Here is a 24,966-nt window from a genome sequence, read left to right as displayed (position 1 = left end):
AATTGTAATTAACCGTTGAAATCGCGGGAATGTGACAGAAAATGCCGTGCAAATTGTTCAAAGGCCTTCGCTAAAGAGTTTCAACAGCATTTCGCAAATTCTAAAATCGTTATAATGATCTTATCTGCGAATACAAACTGTCATTTATACCAAATGTGAAACCATTCATTTTGACTACGGATTACTCCGGTTATTTGATAAGATATATATAGGCTCGTAACGTGCATAACCGGTCAACAGTGGCTACGAACGCCCTAACCACTGAGCTACCGCAACCAGTCCAAGGGAAATAATGAAATTATTGTTTAGTAAATATGGGTTTACCACCAAGCGAACAGGTTACAGTAGTTCAGTGGGCAGAACGTTCGCTTCGCAGCCGTAAGGTCGTGAGTTCAACCCCCACTCGTGCCATGGAAGCATCAAACATAAGATGTTAAAATAGGAAGTGATTGATCCTTCCCAAAACGCTTGGCGTTTTAGGAAGAAGAGTCACGGATCTCAAACGTATTTTGACGGCGGGACTCGTATTCTAAATCTTATCCGAAAGACTTCTGACTCTCAGTTCAAACACCGAGCGTTGGGCGAAAGAGTAAGCAGTATATACCTATTTTTAGTGTTAAGATCTGAATCGAACGAGACAGGTAATGTAGTCATTTCGGTCACGTACAAGTACAATTTAGCATAACGTTAACTAATAACAAGAAAACTTATTGACGCAAGCATCAAATTCGACCACAACTACTTAATAGCCATCAAGACTTTTACAAACATGACATAGGTTTCCATTAGATATATAAAGCAAATCATTTAGAAACCTTTATGTTTGAAATTTAAGGCAGTAGAGGATACAATGTTGTTTCGTAATATAGGCCCAGTAAACTTTTACCCTATATTTAAAGAGATATTACAAGAGTAAAATAAAACAAGTGTAACTGAGTGCTTATGAAAAAATGATATGCAACATCTCCCTGACGTTTTCCTGGCTTTTTCATTATTTTGATATTTACCGTGCCAAGAAAACGTCAGAACCGGCGCCATTACGTAAACTGGAAATTCGCCGCCTCCATCTGGAGGCGGCATTCTCGGGCCGATTTTAAATACTTTGGAGTCAAATTCAATGTTAAACTCATAATTAATCAATAAAACGAAGCTTCTTGTACTTACTAATACCGATTAAAAGAAAATATCACTCCAAAATTCGATAACAGAAGCTCACAATTGTAGTCAACCGAATTTTCGCTGTCATTTGACCTAACGAATCACGTGACTCAAAACAGCTCGACAGTTTGTGAAAATGTTTTCATGAGGCTGTTTATGTGATGAATGAACCCATAAAATTGATATTACTAAGTACAAGAAGCTTCGTTTTATTGATTAATTATGAGTTTAACATTGAATTCGACTCCAAAGTATTTAAAATCGGCCCGAGAATGCCGCCTCCAGATGGAGGCGGCGAATTTCCAGTTTACGTAATGGCGCCGGTTCTGACGTTTTCCTGGCACGGTAAATATCAAAATCATAAAAAAGCCAGGAAAACGTCAGATATTTCGGACTAGGGGTTGCTGTATAAACACTTGATATATTTGAATAAAGGTAATGGTATTCCTATAAACATATGTAATTAACGTTGTTTGTTGTTGGGTTTTTTTAATAAACAGTGCAATTATCATTAAATTTATTTTTTGGATAAGGCAAATTATGATACGATATATCATTTACTAGGCCTACTATCACGGGTGCATTTTGAGAGAAAAAATTAAATAACATTGATCAAATTTATAGTGGAAATCACAATACTTTATTTTAAACAAACAATTTTATTCGTTATTTTTTTTTTTTAAATCTACACGTTAGGAAGTGGGAGCCCGGCGTTTATAACTTAAATACGCACTGCACGTATTGGTGTTGCGCGTTCATTACAAAAATTGAAAGCATTATTATTCAATTCAAAGTTAGGAAATACAATATTTCATTATTCATAGTTGAAAGTTCAATTATATCTTATTGTTGTAAATCTACCAGTGGGTAGAAACTGGGAGCACAATTAAGTTATGCCTGTATGTTATTACAAGGTGAAGGTCAGTTGGTACGTGTAGTGAATCTGAAGACCAGAAATGAATGCATTTGTTGTAGACCTACATGTACATGTAACAACGCTTTGCTTCGATAGCACCATTTTCTAGCAGTTTATCTACGTCTCTGTCCAAATGCTTTTTGATAGATAATGAAGATAGTATGCATGATTATTACACAGCAATATTTTGACTTTCATAGAAGGTCCATTATACACACGTTATACTGTATATGTAGGAGGCGAATAAATCGTACGTACTGCAGCGTACAGTATCAGCTTTACGAACAACAGTTTTTTATGAATTGGAAACAGAGCGATTACTATAGAAATTAGAAAACAAGAATATCAAAATAATTTGGAAATTTAGCATTTTAGTAGCTGCGAAAATTGAACGACTCGACAATATGGATATAGTCTCCTGTTAAAGCAAACGTCGCAATTTCATTTGTAAACGATATTGATCGAAGTAACGAAGCGATCTCTGTATCTAATTAATTATTTGTTCGTTCTGCGGAGACTTAATATCAAGGTAGGCATTCAAAAGTTCCATGTTAGATATCAGTTTACAGTATTTCTTGCAATTACTAATATTTTTGGGGAAAGTTGCTGATAACCCTGTCTGTACATGTGCAGTAGACTCGTTGTTTTACAATGCAGTGATTGTTTAATACAATGTTTTCTGATCAGTATTCTGCATTGCGTACTGAGTTACGGAAACGACGAGTTGCCACGATTATTAATGATTTTTGTTCTAGGATTTTAGTACCGATAAATGGAATATAAATATAATTAAAACGCAGAATATAATTTATTCAAAACAAGTTCCATGCACTGATTTTGTGTGATGAATATTTGCTCTATAACGATATGCAATGTGTTTACAACATTTCTAGCGTGATCATCGTCGAAATGTTTGCAATACAATCTGAAGGCTATCCACAATACACGTAGTTGTTGTGATTGCTATCGGAAAGTCGCACTGTGCATTTTGAAATTCTGATTTATTTTTCCCTGTTTAACTATCTTTTTTCGAATCAATGCTTACACATGTACATTGACGAAAGTTTGGTTTGTAGAACATCTCCCCTTGTGCATCTGTGTGTGTGTGTGTGGTTCGTATGGAGGGTATATGTCTAGTTACGATATAAATGACCACCAATAAAATTCTTATCACATTTTTTTCACAGTAATTCAATCATTTTGTATCTCCAAACTGTATCTTTCTCGAATACCCTAAGTTATCTATATAATGTTATTTATAGAGTTATCGTTTGTAAATAAAAAGTCATTGCTGCTTTTAAATCACAATGCCATGCAAATCCGAAGAAAGTAACATGATGTTTTTCTTCAGAAATAGACTATTGAAACATTTTCCCCCCGCGCAGGGTCCTGGAGAGTGGAACACGGTACTGTCACATTAATGTCCTGAAATTCAGGAATTTGCTTGTTTATTTTTTGCTGCTATTGATAATTCTGTTTTTGATATTTCAAAATTTCTGCCATTAGAAGAAGCAAATTTTAGTGTTCTTTAATTCATTAAAAGATATGTTGAAATTTAATTAAAAGTATTTTTAAAGATGCCTTTAAAATGGTTAAACCTATCTTTTTATAGTATTTGGGTTTTTAAACTTATCGTTCAATCCATTGTATCTATTTAATTCGAATTGATATATACAAAATTATTCACTTATGAAAAAGTGATCCACAAAATTGAGAGTAGCACAAACAAGGAACGCTGGAAACACCAGAGGTGGGATCAGGTGCCTAGAAGGCATAGAGATCTCCTGCTGACCGGTCACATACCCCGTGAGCCCTATATCTTGATCAAGTACACGGAGTAATTCGTAATTAGAATCAGTATGTAAAGAACAGACTAACAATTGGTATGAAACACGTCAAACAGCATATTGTATTTGCTAATTAAGTCAGTATAACGACCATAGAATTTGCGAAATGCTAACTTCAAATAAGACTGTTGAAACTCCTGTAACATCAACTTATCTGTCAATACCCTGCCACAATATTATATATATATATATATTTAAAATCTTTGAATTCAGTTTCCCCTAAGTGAAATTAAAGGGGGGAATATATGCAAATGTATACTAATTTAGCAATCTGTTCATCCTAGATTTAGACAAGATTTAAATGTATTTACATGTAGATATAATGCTTTAACTTAATTCAGTAATTTTTTCACTTGTTTAACGAATGTACCCTGTTTCATGTTAGATCATTTACCAGCTGCTTTAATTAAATCTTATTTTTTATTTACCATATCTTTGATACTTGCTACCAGAGAGTATTCCGTGAATAGAAATAATCGATAATTCTAATTATGATATACTCTTCTCGCGCGTGGCTCGTCCAAAAGTTTAACGTCTCCACCAAATATTGAATCCGAATCGCAGCAGAAGTACTGTAACAGTTCCACTGGTGTAGCGCTATCGGGCCGCTTATGACAACTCCGAAGTCTCTACTCTGTTGACATGTCCCTGTTAAGATGTTCTTCGAAATTGTTGTCATTTTCATCTTTCAAAGTGATATAGGCCAAGGAAGATATGGCGTAGGTAAGTGTCTGATGTGTTTGTAATAGGGAAAGCCGTGTTAATTTGTATGTAATGTTTTTAGAATAGTGTTTATGTTGTTTTAACTTGATAAAAGTATTACGTACAGCGGTAACACTAGTTATTGAATCATCATTAGTATATTCAATAGATCAATCACTGTGGGCTTAGTTACTTCAAATATTTGTTTAACGTGCCTAAAGCATTTTATCGATGAAGATAATAAGAAACATAAGGTGGATATCGGGGCAATAGGTACAAATTAGAGATCAGTGTTTACTGGGTAATGCATGGCGTGTCAAAAAAGCTGGAATTATGTAATCCATTTTAAAAGCATTTGAATTACGTTCAGATTGTATCTCAGAGTCTTTGTACAAAGTGTTCTCCAAATGAAATTAAGAATGATCATATCATTTTGAAATGTCCTTTTTATAAAAATATCAGAAAAATAATATATATATTATGAGGTTTTATTTGCTATGTTAAACCATGTATATTCAAAACTAGTCTATTTGTTAAAACTGACATGAATTCTTACATACGTGTACATTTTTCGTTTTATCCGCCATATTTCTTTCCGAAAGCTTGTTTTACTCTACCATGTGATTTTTACACCTGAGTGATTTTCTCTACCAGTATATAGCCCAAATGTGATTTTTACACCTGAGTGATTTTCTAGCTGGACTCCACTGATGCACATCTCCTATAGTAATGTATAAGGAATGAGAAACAAAATTTTATCACGTTACAAAATACTATGCATAGTTCAAAATTACAATAAACATATCGTAATTTAGTAAAAATTCTGAAAGATAATTTAGACAAAAATGCGAAGAAAATACTTTTCTTCTATACTTACACATACATGTAATAAACTTTGAAAAAAATCATTAGCTAATTATCTACCAATAGAATGGAAAAAGCATAGATCACAGAATTTGTGTTTTTCACATTCACTTCTTGCAAAATACAGGTGCATTTGCACAAATAATGCACATGGTTTGCTTACCAAGAAAACGTTGACTGGTCACACCCATCGTGAGTCCTATGTCTTGATCATCCCATGTCATTTTATTTCTTATATTTACATTTTACTTTTATTTCTGTCGGAATCCCCTGCTTTTGAAATGGACGTACTATATTTATCAAGATTCATACGCGCATTGTTCACAACTGCATCACATCCATGAGGAAATGGCTACCATTACAATTGATAACGACATCAAAGGCAAACCCTTTGAAAATGTAAATATTAGTATTTATACATTTGCATTTTGCCTGAAGTGGATGTGAATAATGAATGGTATAAATTTTGTGTTCTTTGCTTATTCCATTCTACCAATACATAATTGGTAAACGAGTTTATTGCATAATTTTGACATGTTTACTGCAATTACATGCATGTAAAGAAAGGCTTTTTATTCTAAATTATCCAAAACTTTTCGAATGTTTAACTAATTTGCGATATCTTTTTTTTTTTAATTTGTAGCATCACATATGTTCTAAATTGTGATTTCATTTGTTCCTTATACCATATAAATTATCGTAGATCACTTTTATTTCGCGAGACAGTATTTTCGCTTGGATATACTAATGTATTTATTGACAAGACATAACTTATTTATTGCTTAGATACTCTGTGTGTAAGAGTTCATTCGCAAGAACTAATTAGTCTCGCAACATTACGCGTTAGTATTATTCTCGCACATAAGATGTGATTTACCGTACTATCAAGGATGTACGTGTGCCAATCGAGGCTATTCTTACAAGTAAATCAAAAACACTGATGTGAAGCGAAGTACAGCAAATCTCGCCCCCTTTAATACCATGCAAATCCTGATATATACATATACAACAAAATATTATTCAGCTAATATGGCAGATAAATAAGGAACGTGGTGGACACTGGGAATTCTACTAAATTTAAGAATTCATGTCAGTTTAAGTACATAGAATGTGAAATTCTTTGCTATTACATGTTTGCACAATGCATAAATTCTTAAGGGGGGAAACTCTGATGATATCGGGGTGATAGATACGAGTTATTTATCAGTTTCTGTAAATTACAGTAACGAATGAATTGTATATCATTAAAGTGACCAATCAACTCTGGAATTACGCAATACAGTTTAAAACCACTTTATTTTCGTTCAGATGTCATTTCACAAAGATGCATCTTTGTACTGTATATACCTATCAGGTGTTTTCTACGATTTGTCCGAGTGGTCAACAGACGACCTACCCAATATCAATGCTACCACTGGCACAGTCATACCTTACCATTATTCCTTCGAAGGAAGTGACGTTTTTAACATCACACAGAGAGGTAACTATTTAGCATTTTGAGATTCAATTTATAGTGCTAAAAAGAAATGAAATTGTTATCTGGAGAATCTGAAATGTTTCAATCCCCCCTTTTCAAATTATGAACCGCCATAAATCGGCTGAAATATTGCCAAAACGGCGTAAAATCACAAATCAATCTATCAATCCACTGGTGAATTTTTTTGTGCTCTTTTCTGACCTCAAGGAAGGTTATTATCAGTAAATTCAGGGTAAAATATCTACATCCGGTACGGTTTCTGTTGATTTGTTATATTTTAGTATGTGACTTATCTGGAAACGAGATCTTAGGATTCATTACCTTCACCTCCTGCAACAAAGGCGACGTTATCAACTACCACGCACAATTACTTAATTTACCTAATGTCCTCGTCACCAAAGAAGATGAACCATGTATTACGTCATCTTCGCAACCAACGCTCGCGCTTCTTCCAGACTGTCGTCTGATGAATAGAGCATATGCTTCTGTTGCAATGCATAAAACTTGGAGATCGGTCAACGTACTCTATGATGAATTTTACGGTTTGTATTCGTCAATTATGTATTGAATGGTTTGGGTTTATTTCGTGTAATCTTCCAGAAATAGCTTCCATATAATTTGCTAAAGAGAGTTGTTATACCATCATTTCTTTTGCTAAATTTCCCAATGTACTCAGTTCTTTTCTTTCACGGATTTCCATTCCGATACCGATCGTTCATCGAATTAACAGCAGAACAAAAACATATGTGAAACAAGCTATTTGGTCACAATTTTTTATTACCTCTGAGTGAAATATAGAATCCAAACAAAGAAGTGAAATAGATGTTAAACCATCAAGGTATTTTAATGGAAATGAAGCTTTCACTTTTTATAGCCTCGGTGAAAAGGAACGGATTGGTTTCCAACTAGCTTGATCAAGTATTGTATATTTTAATTGACTCAGAAATCATATTGTTTGACAAAATAACGCATTGCGATTGTTTTGCATTGCATTACTGTAAAATATTTTTCACGTCTCATTGGTCACATGCTTGCCATATATTTCATAAGAAACGCTTGGATGGAATATGTCAAATCTGAGGTCTAAAGTCTTGACTTCCTCATCCCTTTACTTATCGAGAAAGTCAAAACTGTCATTTAAATTGACCATTTACTAGCTTTTCATGTACAACTACCTTTGTATAACCTTGGTTTTTTAAAATCAGTTTTGATCACTGTTCGTTATCTTCACCTTTCTTTGAAGTCTTTCTATGATTGTCAATTACATGTACACGACACTTTCCAAAATAAGTAAAGGGATTGTACGTCGGATTTGACTCTTAGGATAAGGCAGATTTATCCTAGAGCGCGTCAGTCTTTAAAATTATCAAACAATGTAATTTCGTTTTGTAGATAAAAAGATCTAATTAGTCGAATAAAAAATGGACAATGCAGTTTAAAGTACATGTATATGCCTATTTGAATCCCAAATGAAACAACGTTTATTTCATATTCTTCAGATGAGTATTGTATCCAAGATTTGGTGGACCATTTCAGTTCTTTCTCAATTTTTTCAACTGTAATACACGTTTCTAAGGGCAGCGAAATTGAAGCTTCATTCTCATTTTTGAACATTGAGAAAGCGACAGTAATCTTCACGGTTCTAGATGTGAATAGAACGGTAGATCTGATATCAAAGGTATGGTTATCATATCGTTATCAAGCATTTATAAGCAAATATAATTTTTCTTTATACAGGAAAGTTTATGCCAATTGATAATCTTTCCACCAAATATGTACGATAATGATTTGATTGGTTTTAGACACTGTTGTTTCTTTCTATGCAATTTGTTTGCTCAGGAAACAATTGTTTCCTAAATGTGTATCGTATCAAGTTGAGTAACAATGTTTACACTTACTAGTTTGATTTTTAACAAAACAAAGTGTTCAAATAATTAATATTGATTACCTTTTACTTAGTTTAATTGGTCATGCTTCCGTTTACGGTTGTAGTTACGCGCGACACGTTTGACGGATAATGTCTATTATGATACTCTACCGGGGAATCTGCAGCTCTTGTTATTTTCACACAATCACATTGAATTCTTTTTTTTACCAATTTCGACCCGATATCTTTTTTACGACTGAAAAGTAATTAATAAATTCAAATTTGCCCATTGTTAAATTCTACCATTTAGGATGATGGTGAAATGAGCTAGAATGAAAACGGAGGTGAAATTTTCCTATTACGATATTCCACGTGATGAATACTGATTGATTTTATGTACTACTTGATTTCAAACACACGAACTTTATAAAACAGGGTGGAGGAATTTCAGTACACAGCCTCACTATACTTTCCGATATGGGACTATTTTCAAGTCTTTCAATTGGTGTCCACAGATGAAATTGCATATATCATACTGTAAACATCATTGAGACTAAACAAAGACTTCAATATGGCCTAATAATGAAAATATTTCAGTTATTGTCCAGAAGGGTCAAGATCCTTATGATCGTCTGTATTTCACGGTGAACTACACATGAATTTTTCATTAAATTCTCCATCAGATGGCATGGTGTCGTACGTGATATTCAGTGATATGTTTTCGCAATAACTTTGTATACAATGGCGTAGAAACACACATCAATCGTGAAAGAATTTTGAGTATCCATTTACAGTAATTGAAAATTGTACAGTAGAGAGTAAACGGGTACTATGGGAATTCACTCGACACTAGACAGAATAGGGGTGGTCATTGATTGGTTCTTAAACGTTTAGAGGTTCAGAGAGGTTTGATATGCATTGTCATAGTAAGTTCAGCAATTAAATAATTGCTATTGGTATTAGAGACTGTCACACAATCAAGAGAGTGCATAATTCTGATTTACATTGGATATATCATTCTAAATTTTAGCTTCTTTAAAATAAAATTCCTCTTTTTAAAAAAAAAAAAGTACTAGGACAAAACCAAGCAACGGAAAGAATTACATATTTTTATTTGTATGTACTTTGAAGTTAATTACAATGAAATTATGTGTAAGTATCAATTTGATCCAATTTAGAGATATTCGATACTTTCTCGCACCAAAGCGATTACTGTCCTGTCCGACGATTCAAAAAGTTTTAATTGTTAATCTATCATCCATTAAAGAATTGGATCTTGAATATTGGTCGAACTTTGAATTTTCTGTATTTCATTTTCCCCAAAGGAGTTGTCAGATGAGATACGTTTATCTAGAGGCATACATGTAGGTGATTGTCTTTCAGGTGACACCTTTAGTTACATGTATTGATTGGTGGTGCAAAACTGCCAATTGATTTGCCAAACTTATCTATGGAAACTGAATATACCAAAGACATTTTGTGAAACTTAACTTGTGTTATTAGAATTAAGAATTTTCTTTGATAATTTTGGAGAGATTTGATAATTTCTCAAATTAGTGTTCGAACATTTCCGGTAGTTGTCCACTGCCTGTTAACATTTAAACATAATCAACACCTGCTTTGAAAGAGTATGCCTATTTTCTGTCAGATTTGGTACAGGACATTTTTGGGAGCAAATCAAAATTGTAATTGTAGATTTCATGATCATGATGGACAATCTTTACAAATTTTATATACTGAACAAACACATTATATCCATGTTACCTTTACTAAAATTCTCTTTACTCGGCAAACCATTATATCCATGTTACCTTTACTAGAATTCTTCTTGTCGCTGAGTCATACGTTCTGGTATTAGAGTTGGCTTTATGATGAAAATTCAAATCCTAAAAATTAAACCACAAAACTAAGTACAGAAAGGTGAAGATAAAGAACAGTGATCAATCCCATAACTCCTATAAGGAATACAAAATAAAGAGCTGGACAAAACGGACCCCTGGACATACCAGAAGTGGGATCAGGTGCTTAGGAGGAGTAAGCATCCCCTATCGACCGGTCATACCCGCTGTGAGCCCTGTCTTGATCAGGTAAACGGAATAATCTGTAGTCAAAATCAATGTGTCAAGAATGGCCTAACAGTTGGTATGAAACACGTCAGACAGCATTTGACCCAAAGATAGGTTGTATTTGCAAACTAGCTCATTATAGCGACCATAGAGTTTGCGAAATGCCGACTTTAAACGAGATTGTTGAAAGCTCTGTAACATCAACATGTTTGTTGGTAGGCTACATCGATTTCAAAACTGGTGATACGTAGAACATGTTCTTGCGTTTCGAATCAGTTGAGAGATATAAAGTGCAAGTGATAATGGAATGTTGCTACATCGTTATGGGAAGTTTACGATTGAGAAGCTGAAAGCATCCCGTTTGTCATAAAGTTGAGTTGTTAGTTTGCTGTTAATATCCATTTTCAATAAAATATATAAGTACGGTGCAGATGTGGAGGACTCTGTGGTATCTTTTATCTCGAGTTCGAAGGGAAATATCGAATCGACATATTAATGAAAATGATTAGATAAAACATCGTCGATATATCTAAGCCGCAGCAAGAGATTTTTTCTTCTCGTGTAGAAGCTTTTGAATAAAATCTGCGTTGTAAGAATATAAAAACATGTCAGCTAACAAAGGAGTACAATTCGTGCTCATAGGAATTCCAACAGACTTTTGGAAGATCTGATCACCATAGACAACTAAGATCTTGTCAATGAGGAACTCCAGCATAATTTTTATTTCAACTTCTGAGTATTTGTGCGTGGAATCAGAGTGGCGTTTAACAAAGTAATTGTTTGGATGACTTATCACTAGATGTGAATATTTCATTTGTTCAAATTTTACCAACATTCGTTGTAAAAGCATGCAACTCTCTACCATAACTTTAATTTCATACCCCGGGGCCAGGGATTTATGCTTTAGTGTATGACCCAAATAGTATTTAATTTAATTTGTTGGCCACCTGAGTCACTAAGGTTTGTGTCCGGCGTCGTTTCTAGTGCATTAACAATGGAACATATTTAAACTTCTTAATAACTACCATTCCAATTCTTTTCAAATTTGGTATGAAGGATCGTTGAAACAAGTGGGACATTTTAAAGGCCAAAATTTGCCCAATGTTAAAACACTATGTTTTACTGTTATTCTGATTAATTGCGATTAGTGTCATCAATTTCAGCCATTTTTAGATTGATTTTGATATGTTTTCTTAATTTTGGGGCAAATTAATGAAAAAACAACAAAAAAAACATAGATTTCTGGAAACAATAAATATCTTTTATATCAAACAAGAAATAACAAAACAAACATTTCCACATGTTAGAATTCTTTGACCTGCGGGGCGGTACAAAAATTGTTGATTTTTCTAAAATCGTATTCTCTACAACCACATATCTGTAAGAAAAACTAAATGCATATTCATCTAGAGCAGGAAGGCTTCAACCAAATTTCATGACTCGCGGGGTAGAGGTTCAAACTACATTGCAAGGCCAAATTTAGTATATAGTGTTTATGTATAAAGCATTTAGATACTATCTTTAATGCTATTGAGACTAAATTGAAACTACCAGTACATGGATATTTAGAAGGAGCAAGTAGACCCTTACCGAAATTGTAAATTTCATGATCCTAAGGGTATGAGTTTTGGTTCCATGTTGGGGCAAAATTAACATAATGATCATTGTCTTTATCATTTGTAAGCTCATATAGTGGGTTTTTTTTTCGCGGGGTGATAATTTTGGCTTATTTCAGCGGTTTGTAGCACGATTTTGAAATGTGTCCCTATTTTCGCATGAGAGATAACTATACAGCAGTTGTTTTTATGTCAAAGGTACAGTGTACATGTAACACTCTTCAACTCGGGAGGTAAATAAACTACTAGGCTTTATATGTCAGTTGTCAACAGGGAATACTTACTCCTCCTAGACACCTGATCCCACCTCTGGTGTTTCCAGGGATCCGAGATTGCTCAGTAAAAGCCCAGGTACTCTCTATCGAATCTGTTGGGAAAATATTAAAATATGTTGTAGGTATGATTTACGCTGTAATTCATTTGACGTATGTTCTTGAATTTGCAGGCCAATTCCTTTGGGATGTTCGCTAGACAGTTTTACTGGGTGATGAATATTGATTTCAATATCTTATGGAACACTTACGCATTGCAAAATGGACATGTTCTTACTGTCTCGACAAATATGGGTCCCAAAACTGATGTGAGAGTAAGTCCTTACTTGGTTATTTGAGCTTCTGTGGGAATGCTATTTGTGCCCGTCCGTCGATCACTTTTAATCATTTTCTCATAATCTACTCAACCATTTGATTGATTGATTGTATATTGTTTAACGTCCCTCTCGAGAATATTTCACTCATATGGAGACGTCACCGTTACCGGTGAAAGGCTGCAAAATTTAGGCATATGCTCGGCGCTTACGACCTTTGAGCAGGGAGGGATCTTTATCGAGCCACACATGCTGTGACACGGGACCTCGGTTTTTGCGGTCTCATCCGAAGGACCGCCCCATTTAGTCGCCTCTTACGACAAGTAAGGGGTACTGAGGGCGTATTCTATCCTGGATCCTGAGCAAACTAAATACCTGTACATAGTTTTAAGCTATGTAAACTGAGATTGGGTGATGTATGTGAATCACTATGCCCGTCTTTTATTCTTCTTGTGTGTGTGGCCCATATAATTAAGCTGTAATTGATTTTTTTTTTATCAACTCATACTCGTCGCAGATTTATTTATAATACACATAGTGTCATAATCCTCAGCCAACATCATTTGGCTTATAACTAAATGTCATGGTTTGACCCTTACCCAGTGTGGTTTAATCATCATTATTGAAATGTTTTCTCTGGGTCATAACACTACAACGGAAACACATCGTATGTTCAGACTTGGCATTTGATCACTAAACATATACAACATGCTGTTCTGAATATAAAGATGCACTCAATATGCAACATAATGCTATAACTGACTGCCACTGTTAAGGTCCATGAGCCTTTTCATTAATTGATGTTTGTTTGGTAGAAAAAGGGGGAAATCCTATATATAGTACATGTACAAATATTATTTAGAATTAAACTTCTCATAAATATATCATCATGAATTGTTTGAACCTTTCTTCTCTCTTCGGTTACATTTTTACCTGAAACATTAATTTCCGGAGGGTTTATATTTCAGGTATCCAGTGCCATCCTGACTGATGTCATTTCCGCCTACGGATATAGTTTGGAGTTAATGTTAAAATCTAACTCGTCATACTCCATAGGGAAATATGACTGTAACGACAACAGACCAACCACGGGCGGTAGACACTTGCTTCAAAGCCTGGTAAAGGTATGATGCTTCATTACCGTAATTATGGGATGTAGGGTGCTTATTAACGAATTCACGCCGTATTAATTGAGACTTAGGGTCGATGATTTTAATATACATGTACTATGGGCCCACATAGCCTTTTTTTAGAAGCATTTTAAACACGCAATTTATTATTTTTATGAAAATGATATGCTTCATTTTTAAAACGTTTCAATTTTTATTGAATCTTCTTTAGCTCTATTGATGATTGCATATCCTGATTTTCAAACAGGTTATGATAATTAGTATCAAAGTTTTGAGTAAACTGTCTAATTCTTACGGGGCCTACCTTTGTGTTATGTAAATAGCTTCTGTTTCTTTGGGGCTTGAAATCTAACTATGAAATGCACGGAAAATAACACTTCACGAAAAAAGGTTCCTGGTTGTTATATAAAGAGTAATATCCGTTTACATGATGATGTACTCGCGTCTAATACACCGTACCTCTAAACTGATAATTGAAAAATCAGTAAACAGCCCTTTTCTACATAGTTGAATTTCCCTGAAATTAAACAATCAAAACAACCAAATATTGATTTATTTACGTACGACTCAAACGAGGATAACTAAGATATATGTATTTAAAACGAAGATACATTGAATATGTACATATTTGATATTTACAATCATTGAAAACTGAAGTTCTTGTTTGGATTTGGAAATATATGCGGATAAAGGATCGATATCGAAAATGTTCACGTACGACTCAATAGATGATAACTAATTTATAAGACACATGCCTTTGTCCTTTAATATTTATAATCATTGAATACTGAACTACATGTCTGGTATTGAAAGTAGACAGAAATAGAGATCAATCGACATACATTAATAAAAACAATTCATTGGAAGACCTGATATTCTTTCCATTGTTGGCTGCGTGTTTCTTCCTTCTTGAAACTGTGGGATGGAATCTCTTCTGCTTTGCATACGAGCCACGCCCATTACGTGGTGACACGTGAGCAACACGTGATCAATTTTTCTATGTATGAATCACCAAAGGTACCAAAGTCGTATTGTCATTATGTTGAAAAACCACAACTATATTTTAACTTGTAGGGCCATTCTGCACAAACACAATTTCCACACGACTCCCGCTTCAACCTCTTTACAATTTTATATGCAACAGCTGAGCAACGAGGCTTTGAAAATATTGATATGTTATTTACATTTCCTTCAAACTCGACTGTTTAGATTCTATGAAACTCGTGACTAGTTTGCCCCCAGTACATTTTCTATCAGTGTGATAGTGAAACTAACCAATCCACTTATTTCTGGAGGAAATCAATTCATATCAGTAAGAGATGGAAGTGCAGCAAAAGCTGGTGTCTTCAGTTTGAAACGTATTCTTTCAGAATTCCATGAACTGAATTTTACCATTGTAATATTTCACCTCTACGTACCATAACATCTGTTTACCGAATATTGTAGATTTCTTTTAATACAATCAATTTACATGATAATATTAAAGCAAAAGATCTGAATGTAGTTTGATCCATCAAGACGAGGCAAGAGTTTCAAACAATGAATTGTTCATTTTCTCATTTATACTTACTAGTACTCAATCGCGAACTTCAACGAGAATGTGCCTTTGTGTTAGTCAATAAGCATACATTGAGTAAAGTGAGCGATCCTTTGCCGCAATCACAGGCAATACTTCTCATTACCAGCACATTAGAGTTATCGCGCTTTGATGACTTGTGCGTCATTGGTAAGAAAATGCACAAGTCTCTCGAGCAAGTGCGAGATTACTGGGACATAAACGAAACGTTCATAGCAACCCCCCCCCCCCTTTTTAAGTTAAAGTACATGGTGAACTTTTAAATAAAATAGCCATTGGTCAAACTGTATTTTAAAAATATACTAACACTAGTTTATCAAGGATGTTACATGGTTTTTTTTAAACTCCACTACACCTATTATAAAAATTCCAAACAACGATGTTCTCTGTCCTAAGTCAATCAATATTTTGTAATTTTCAAAATAGCTTAGATGCAGTTTAGAAACGCATTTGTTATGTTAATTAGTGTTATAAACGTCTTAAAAAATGCAGTTTGGCAAGTATATAACTTATACTAAAATATTTGAAAATGAGAGAGAGAGAGAGAGAGAGAGAGAGAGAGAGAGAGAGAGAGAGAGAGAGAGAGAGAGAGAGGGGCATTAACGATTACAAAGTTCATGCCATATGAACCTGTCCAAATTGTATAAAATAGAATGTCTTCATAATCTGACAGAATAATCTTAATAACATATGAATCCCATTAATTACAAGAAAAGTTATTGTGTCGGATGTGCATGAATTGGTTTTTCCCTTCACAGTTCTTCTTGCGACTGATGCTTTATATCGGTCAGATTTGGCAGATTTAGTACCTGCACTCCTTCACATAGTTTAATAAGTTCGTCTGTTTTCTTGTAAGAATAATCAATTCCTTTTGCCTTTAGAATTTTAATCAGTGTCGTGGTTTGCAGTCGGTTTTAATATGTATTCGATACCATAATTTATATTACGTATGCCTAAGTAATGTTTACGTATGTTGTCCCGGTAGCACGACTTTACGCGCCTTTAATTTGAAGAGTTCCACTAATGGAAATGATAAGTATTGCATCGCTTGGGGTCGAATTTACTATATTTAGAGTTCTATACCTTTACTCTTTATGTAGTAAATTCGACCACAAGCGATGCAATTGCCTGTGTCCCCAATAGTATACATAGTACAGTTTACCGGCGTTTCGCTGAATACAGGGAAGACGTTGTTGGATAGGAACGTGTTCGAATGTTTTGACGTAGTGATACGCAGTGTGGTCATAAGAAAAAGAATACTATTTATTTCAGGCAAGGTTAAGTTTGTTAAAAGTACATGAACAGTCATTCTAAGCCAGCTCCCTAACGGTGCCAGGTGCATCTTATTTCTTTTAACTGATAGATTACAGCTAAAGGATACACGTCCAGTAATAACCCTATAAAATTAATATAAAGTATCTAACATTATTCATGTTCATCTACCACCCACCATATTAAGAAACCGACTGCTTTACAAAGATAAAATAGGTAATTTATTAAGTATAAATGACAACAAATAAACAGGAATAAACAGCTGTCTGGTATGTGAAAATTACATAGTATGTCACGAGTAAAAACATCTAACCAGGCCAACACTCCAAATAATTAAAAAAAAAAAAAAAGGTTGAATATCCTACATTATGCTCAAATTACGTCGTTTGTATTTTATCAAAAATACTCGGAATAGGAAACAAGACTAGAAAATTGAGATCCTTAAATTAAAAAAAATAATGGTATGATTGATTGTTTGTTTGTTTCACGTCCCGTCGAGAATTTTTCACTCAAATTGAGACATCCCCAGCTCTAGATGAAGTACCAGAAATTTAGACCTATGCTTAGCGCTCAGGGCCGTAGCAATGAGGGTTCTCTATCGTGTCAACGTCTGTCGTGACACGGGACCTCCGTTTTTAAGGTTATATCTGAAAAACTCGTGATTCTCACTTCTAAATGTCGAGCGAAGGAGCAATTTCTATCTATGTTACCGTCTTAGGTTTGACATGCCACGAGCGGGGCTCGAACTCCCGGTTACGAAGCAAACGTTCTACCACTGAGCTACCAAGACCGGTAAAAACACTTGCGTATGTACATAGATTTCCAGATTATTTTTTAAATTATTTTTAAAGTAGTTACTAGTTAGTACAGTTTCTGATAAGGGTACGCGTTAAATCGATATTAAACTATTATATCTAACGCAATGCCACATTTGCTATGTATAATCATTGTTTTGTTTAATTTATTTTCATGAAATGCTTGGCTGCCCGATAAGCTAGTATGGCTTACTGCTTATGAGTTGTCGGGTTTATGGTAGTGACAAGGAGGTCACATTCCTGTAAGAGTACTAGTATATCACACTTAACTTCTCCATGCCCAACTGTTGTAAGAGGTTTTTCAATTATTTTTAGAATTTTTTACGTATCTCATTTTCAATGAATTATTATATAGTATCTAGATCGAACTATGTGATTTTCATTCATTTATTTGTGTTTTTGTGGCATTAGTTTGTGTGTGTGTTGGGGGGATTCGTAGTCCGTCAGTAGGTGATGTAAATGACGGTCTCGTGTCAGGATCACAAACATTTCTAATTAACACGATATACGTCTATGTGATGCTTGAAAATGAGAAGGGGAACTGACTAAAGGGACTCGAAAACTTCAAAATTCTAGCATTATTTGATTTACCGCTGAAATTTTGCCCCAATGGACTTAAGTGCGATACAAGCAATCAATCCCACAGAGCGAGTTGACACCAGGATTTGTTTTGCAAAAGATGAAAAAAAAAATTACATTGTTGTACATTTCTTGCATAAAATTGCTGGTGCATTATTTACTAGCTAATGTCTATTAATGATACAAATGTCTATTTCATATTTTGACGATAAATGAGGTTAAAAACAGAAGAAACTACCGTCTATTGGGTAATTTTTGCGAGCTGGAAATGTTGGTCGTTTTGGTGAATGTGGGAATGCACCATAAGTTCTATTCATATATGTAAATGTTACACTTGTTGAATGAAATTGAGGCGTAGAATGAAAGGTGAAGATAACAGTGATCAATCTCATAACTCCTGTAAGTAAAACAAAATAGAGAGTCGGGCAAACACGGACCCCTGAATATACCAGAGGTGGGATCCGGTGCCTAGGAGGATTTCAAAATAATTGTTTCAGAAAATCCGGTAAATATTCCAGACGCTGAAATTACCTGATATACGGTATCAAATCGTGATTAGTGTGGTTTAGTCTCAGTCGTGAGTTCTGTCCTAATGAGGATCCCATCAAACGCTTAACTGTAATTAACAGTTTATAGCTATTCCTTATTTTTTCTAACGCTCTTTATAGAATTTGATACAAGGATCTTTGGGAACATTGGCATGGACCCTCTATGGTGCCCAGGATAGCACTGTGTATATCTATAGTAGTCAAACTGGACATAACACGTTTACAAAGGTAGCCACATACAAGTACACAACTGGGTTCCACGCAGACGACTCGAGATTATTCAAGAACGTGTTTAAGGACTTCGGTAACAGAACCTTGAGAGTTGTTTCCTGGACAGTAAGTTTCGTATTCATTTTCCATCTCGCGTTCTGTAACATTCACAGTTTTAATGTGACATTCAGTGACAATTTGGAGTGTTCGGTTTGTTAGAAATTTTACTGGGTATTCCGCATATTCATTATGTACCACTGCTGTTTAACAAAATACATTCTCGATTATTTATGGCATTCTTGATTACGAATTTCCTTCTGATTGTAAATCCAACAAACTTCATGACGTCGTTTAATCATTTTCAGTGAGATATTGGTGCAGGTATTGACACTCTAACTATTTTCTTGACTATTTGAATAGCATTGCAAGATTCTTTTGATTATTAACTATTTTTGACGTTATAATTTTTTTTTTTACAAATCGGTGAAACAGCGTTTAGTATTCTTAACGATGATTTGGATTTTTATGTTAACATTGAAAAATATCCTTGACGATCGGTAATCGATCAAAGCTGACCTATTTAAAACCAGTGTACTGATATTATTTTCTCATGGACAATTTACCATCTACCAACAATTATAGTCAAGATTAAATTTGTTTTGTTCTCTCGATCAAATTAATATGGAGAAGAAAATTGTTAAGGATTCAAGCACAATCAATTCATGGCTGATGTAGGATGACTCCTGTTGAGGTGTTTACAGAATCCCTGAAAAGGGAGCTAATTAAGTTCAGATTTCAAGTAAGTCAATATGTTCTTTATCATATTGCGCATTTCTAAGTGTTGGGAACAGAGTATAGTAAAAGCAAACACAACATAATATATTTTCTAAAGAGAAACATTACTCTCATGGCTTTTTGAGTAACTTTAAATTGTTGGGGCCTCCATTACAAAATACGTGTTTTAAAGAACCTTTAGAAGTAACTAGATCTCAATAGTTGGTTGGTTTGCTTGTCATTCTGGCTAGTAATTCTAGTAAATTTTCACATTTTCATCTTCTTCTCCACAACAGTTGGGTCGATTTCATACAAACATAGCACAAGACATTCTTGAATAAATTTTGGATTTAAGTTTGCTCAAGTGAAAATCCACGCTCCCTTGAAATGGGAGATCGTCAAGAAAAGGCAAAAATAGGGTGGGGTAATTTAAAAATCATCACAACATCAAGAAAGCTTTCTGACAGAGTAGATTCAAGTTTGTTCAAATCATATCCCCCGAGGGTAGGTTTGTGACTCTTTGGGACTAAATTGAGGCCACAGTATGGGGTAACAATTTCCAGCTGAACAACAGTAGGGTCACGGTGACTCAAGTGAGCGATGTGACCTATGGGCATCTTGTTTTCTATTAATATGTTTATCATAAGTCATTATACTTCCTTCGTGTTTTCTTGGAAATAGTTTAAAATGCTAAAAAGCTTAGCGACCGATTCGATGTTGTACATCAAAATTATCTTGTATCAAATGATGTGCTCATTTCCTACATGTTACAATTTAGAAACACTATGCAAATATTTTCACCATACAAATTCATCTAAAATTGGATAGGAAACACATATACAAATTGATATTTGTATAAAGGAAGTGCAGTATTTCATCATTGTTTTGAGTTATTATTTCCATTAGAGAGATATTACCCCATTGATTGCCTTATGATGATGTGAAATGTCATATTAACCTGGATTTATCAAGATACAAAAGCGATTAAGCGCTATATATACATATTTCTGTTTAAATATCAGTAGAGACCTATCTGTTTATCAAAATAGATCAAGGAAACTTCATAGCAATTTGAACCAGATTTTTACAAACTTGAATTTTTTATCATATTAAACTTTAAAAACAATAGGCTTATCGAGTGTCTTTAAAAAAGTACTATCGTGAGTTCAGAAAAATGTACCTATAAATGAGTACTTTTCTCCCCGGTACAGTAATATCGGAAAGAAATAAATGCTTTCAGCTGCAACTTTTTCAACAGAAGAACTCCTCAAAATTGAATTCCCCATTTAACTAAACGTAAAAGATACACAAGACTTACCAAATGTTCTTCGTAAATTTAGCATGATGTTTATCAAAGGTTTTATAAAAAACGGGCACATTTCTCCAATTTCAGAGCTTTTTAACACTTCGATCTCCAATAATTCCAGATAAAGTAATATTTAGGTTTCCGCATTTTATACACGAATTTCATTTTTAAGGGTTTTACCTTTTTTGTTCAAATCAATTACGTACATCTGTTAGTATAATTATCTCTGTTCAACAAAAATGAACTGAATCACTTCGTGGAAATAAGTTTTAACAATAATTTGAGGATGATTCAGACATTGTAACGTATATGTATTGTAAAATGATTTTCTGGTATGCATGAGTAACTATTTCTTAAATCTGTGTAACACGGATAATCTACGTTGTGAAGATTTACAAAGAGCATTATCTCAGCATTATAATTGTTTCGAGTTATCGATATCAACACAAACTACTGGTAGTTTAAATTTGATGATAGGATACAATCGAATCAAGTGAAGGATCGATCACCTTTGCCTTTCTCTGATGAGGTTCCATAAACATGAAAAAAGATGAAGATAACAAACAGTGACCGAACTCATAAATCCTTTACAGAATACAAAATTGAGTACTGAGCAAACACGGGTAATTGATTTAACAAGTATTTAAAGTAATATGGTTTTACTATCACCTACATAAGAGCGCATTGTTATCTCTGTGCTTTCTAAGATATCTCAAATGCAGTGTGATGTATATTGTATGATATATTTTGCCTTTTCATCGTCTGTAGAGTACACCGTTCACAATCAGAGGTATCAGAGCCAACAACCAAAGTTATTACTATGGATTTTGTTACGACATCTGGGATGAATTTGCCAAAGTGTTCAACTTCAGGTACTTCAATCGCACACCCATGATAATAAAGTTTAGATTGTGATTATTGAACGAATTTCTTGCTTACGGCTTTCTGTTAGCCCATCTCTCCCTTTATGATGTAAACTATGGACAGGGATCAAAGTTTGTGATGGAGAGACGTGTTAAGTTCATACTTGGCACAAAGGTTGCTTTTGTCCATACGGTGTGTCATGACCTGGAAAAAAAGACCATTTGGAAAAATGAAATGTTTTGTCCTAGACATCTGAAAATGATACTTGGTACATACTTTAGGTAAAAACAGATGGTACATGTTGATACTGAACCAACTAGGATGAAAAATCCAAGAAGAGGACCTTATGTAATACAGTACATAGCTCTATTTTGTCAAGTACACGCAAGGGTTCAATACGAAGTCATGCTAAGTTTTTTTCTCTCTCAGATATGTGAGCATTGACTCCATAGACGGAACTTACGGAGGACCAACTGATGACGGCAAGAACGGCACGGGGATGGTGGGAATGGTTATGAGAGGGGTAAGTTGTCCAAATGATAAATACAAGCTGCGCTTTAACTGAAATGTCGCATGAATTATCGCATTTGATAGAATTGTCTTAGTTAGTGTCATGTATGGACCAACCAGGAAAATATATCAAAATAAGGTTACTTGTTATCATTTTTTTTAATTTCAAAAAGTTATAGGTGTGACTGATGCCAACACATTCAAACCATTCATCCACTCGCATATAGTTGACGCATTGCACATATATAATTAATTATAAGATTCCCTTTTATGTTGTTCAATGTCTTTCCTAGGAAGCGGATGTCGGGATTGGTCCGTTTACGGTAACCGCCGCCAGAGAGACGGTTATTGATTTTTTGACGCCGTTTCAAGAGGAGGGTGTGGGTATTATAATGAGAAAATCTGACGACACAACCGGTCGGATGTTCCGGATGTTCCTACCGTTTCAACCTAATTCTTGGATCGCCACTGCAATGTCCATCGTGGTTACTGGGTTTATTTTATCCTTGGTGTCTATTTTGAGTCCGTACACTCGGAAATCTGATAAGCCGTGGTACAAAAATGTGTGGCTTGCCTTTGGAGCCTTTTTTGGTCAATGTAAGATGGATGTGATTTTCCTTTCTTTTATCATACACGTGTCACAAAGAATTAATTTCTTTAACTTATTTGGTTTAATATAGGGACTCCAAATGTATGCTAATAAGTATCCCATTAACTTTGTATAAAATCAGTCACATGTTTATACAGTCTGAACATACATACAACTGTTATACTTTAGAAGAAGATAGCCTAAGTAATAATGAGAGTAATGATGTGAATATAATATTATTTAGATTTTCAGAGATTGTTCTATTTATAACTTTCAGTGGGTGGTGATTCGACAACCACTTCCGCTTCCGGACGAGTGGTTCTGGGTATTTGGTGGATTTGTACAATATTGCTGCTGCAACTGTATACAGCCAACTTAGCCGCTTATCTAACGATACCTCCTGCTAAGTCTCCAATTAAAAATATCGAACAGTTGGCTGCATCGTCTGAATATAAACCACTCGTGAAAACAGGATCGAATCTCGATTTTCTTTTTAAGGTGGTTATTTCATTGGGTAGTATCGTTAGTTACATGTACCTACATAATCTGGTTGGTTTTGGTTTTGGGGTTGATGTTTTTTCCCCCATCACCTTCTCTCTCTCTCTCTCTCTCTCTCTCTCTCTATATATATATATATATATATATATATATATATATATATATATGTATGTATGTATATATATTCATAATTTGTTTAATTGAAAGCAGTATATGATTCATTAATTTAATTTTTATTTTTCCTCAGGGAGCAAAGAGTGGAGTATACAAACAAATTAGAGATAAAATGGATGGCATGCCAGTAATTAAAACAACGGAAGCAGGATATAATTTGGTTCAGACTGGCAAATATGCATATATGACAGACGTATCGCAACTTAGGTACAAAATATTAAAAGATTGTGAAAATTTACTTATTCCTGAAGAGACTTTTCACAAAGCAGGTCTGTCCTTCATCGTCAGAGATGATGCTGAATTCAAAACAGCGTTCAATATGCAGTAAGTATAACTCTACACACAATGTATTAATTGCTGAAGTCGAACTAAATAACACGATTAATTTGCAATAGGTTTACTATACATACTAAGGGTTAAAACTTACCAACATGCAGAAAATCACTGTTCTCTCTTTCTCTGTCTCAAATGACAAACTAAGATTAGAAAAAGTAAATTGATTTTTTTTCACGAAGTGATTAATACTGACAAATATCGTATTGTCAATTTGCAGTATGATCAGGATGATAGAAGCTGGTTTAATTGCCAAGTTTCATTCAAAATGGTGGCCCCGCGTAAGCGAGTGCGACGCACACAACTACGTGAAGACTGCTACAGAATTACAGATTGACAGCATGGCGGGAATTTTCATCGTCTATGCCGCCTTCACTGGACTTGCAATAATATTTTTCATGGCGGAAATATTTTTCTTCCATCTCATTCAGCCTTGTTTAAAAGATAAGAAAAGTGAGGTGACTGAAGTAAAAAAGAACAATGAGTCTTCTGATGAAAATGACTCAAACCACTCCTTATAAGTAATGGCATGTTCTCATACTTTGATTTTCCAATGGGTACGAAGAGTGACTACTTAGGGAAAAAGGTCGCCGGTGATTTTAATCCAAATTTTGTTTTCACTATGACAGGATCCAATGATCTGTTTCCATCGTATTTAAAATGTTCAACAATACAACTTGTAAATTATG

The 24,966-nt window shown here is 34.4% G+C and overlaps 1 protein-coding gene across 1 annotated transcript; it reads left to right on the top strand.

Annotated features, from left to right (window-relative positions):
- Positions 1 to 4,497: 4,497 nt before the first annotated feature.
- On the top strand, positions 4,498 to 24,965 carry LOC125671621 (glutamate receptor ionotropic, delta-2-like). The gene is made up of 13 exons (XM_048907449.2): positions 4,498 to 4,644; positions 6,842 to 6,967; positions 7,246 to 7,506; positions 8,464 to 8,642; positions 12,959 to 13,099; positions 14,068 to 14,223; positions 19,140 to 19,355; positions 22,078 to 22,181; positions 22,603 to 22,696; positions 22,977 to 23,280; positions 23,550 to 23,770; positions 24,018 to 24,268; positions 24,498 to 24,965. The coding sequence occupies exons 1-13, from the start codon at positions 4,578 to 4,580 to the stop codon at positions 24,796 to 24,798; spliced, it is 2,421 nt and encodes an 806-aa protein (XP_048763406.2). The 5' UTR covers positions 4,498 to 4,577; the 3' UTR covers positions 24,799 to 24,965.
- The last annotated feature ends 1 nt before the right edge of the window (position 24,966 follows it).

Source organism: Ostrea edulis, chromosome 4, assembly GCF_947568905.1.
Source record: "Ostrea edulis chromosome 4, xbOstEdul1.1, whole genome shotgun sequence".
Classification (NCBI taxonomy): domain Eukaryota; kingdom Metazoa; phylum Mollusca; class Bivalvia; order Ostreida; family Ostreidae; genus Ostrea; species Ostrea edulis.
This window is presented reverse-complemented; position numbering and strand designations above follow the sequence as displayed.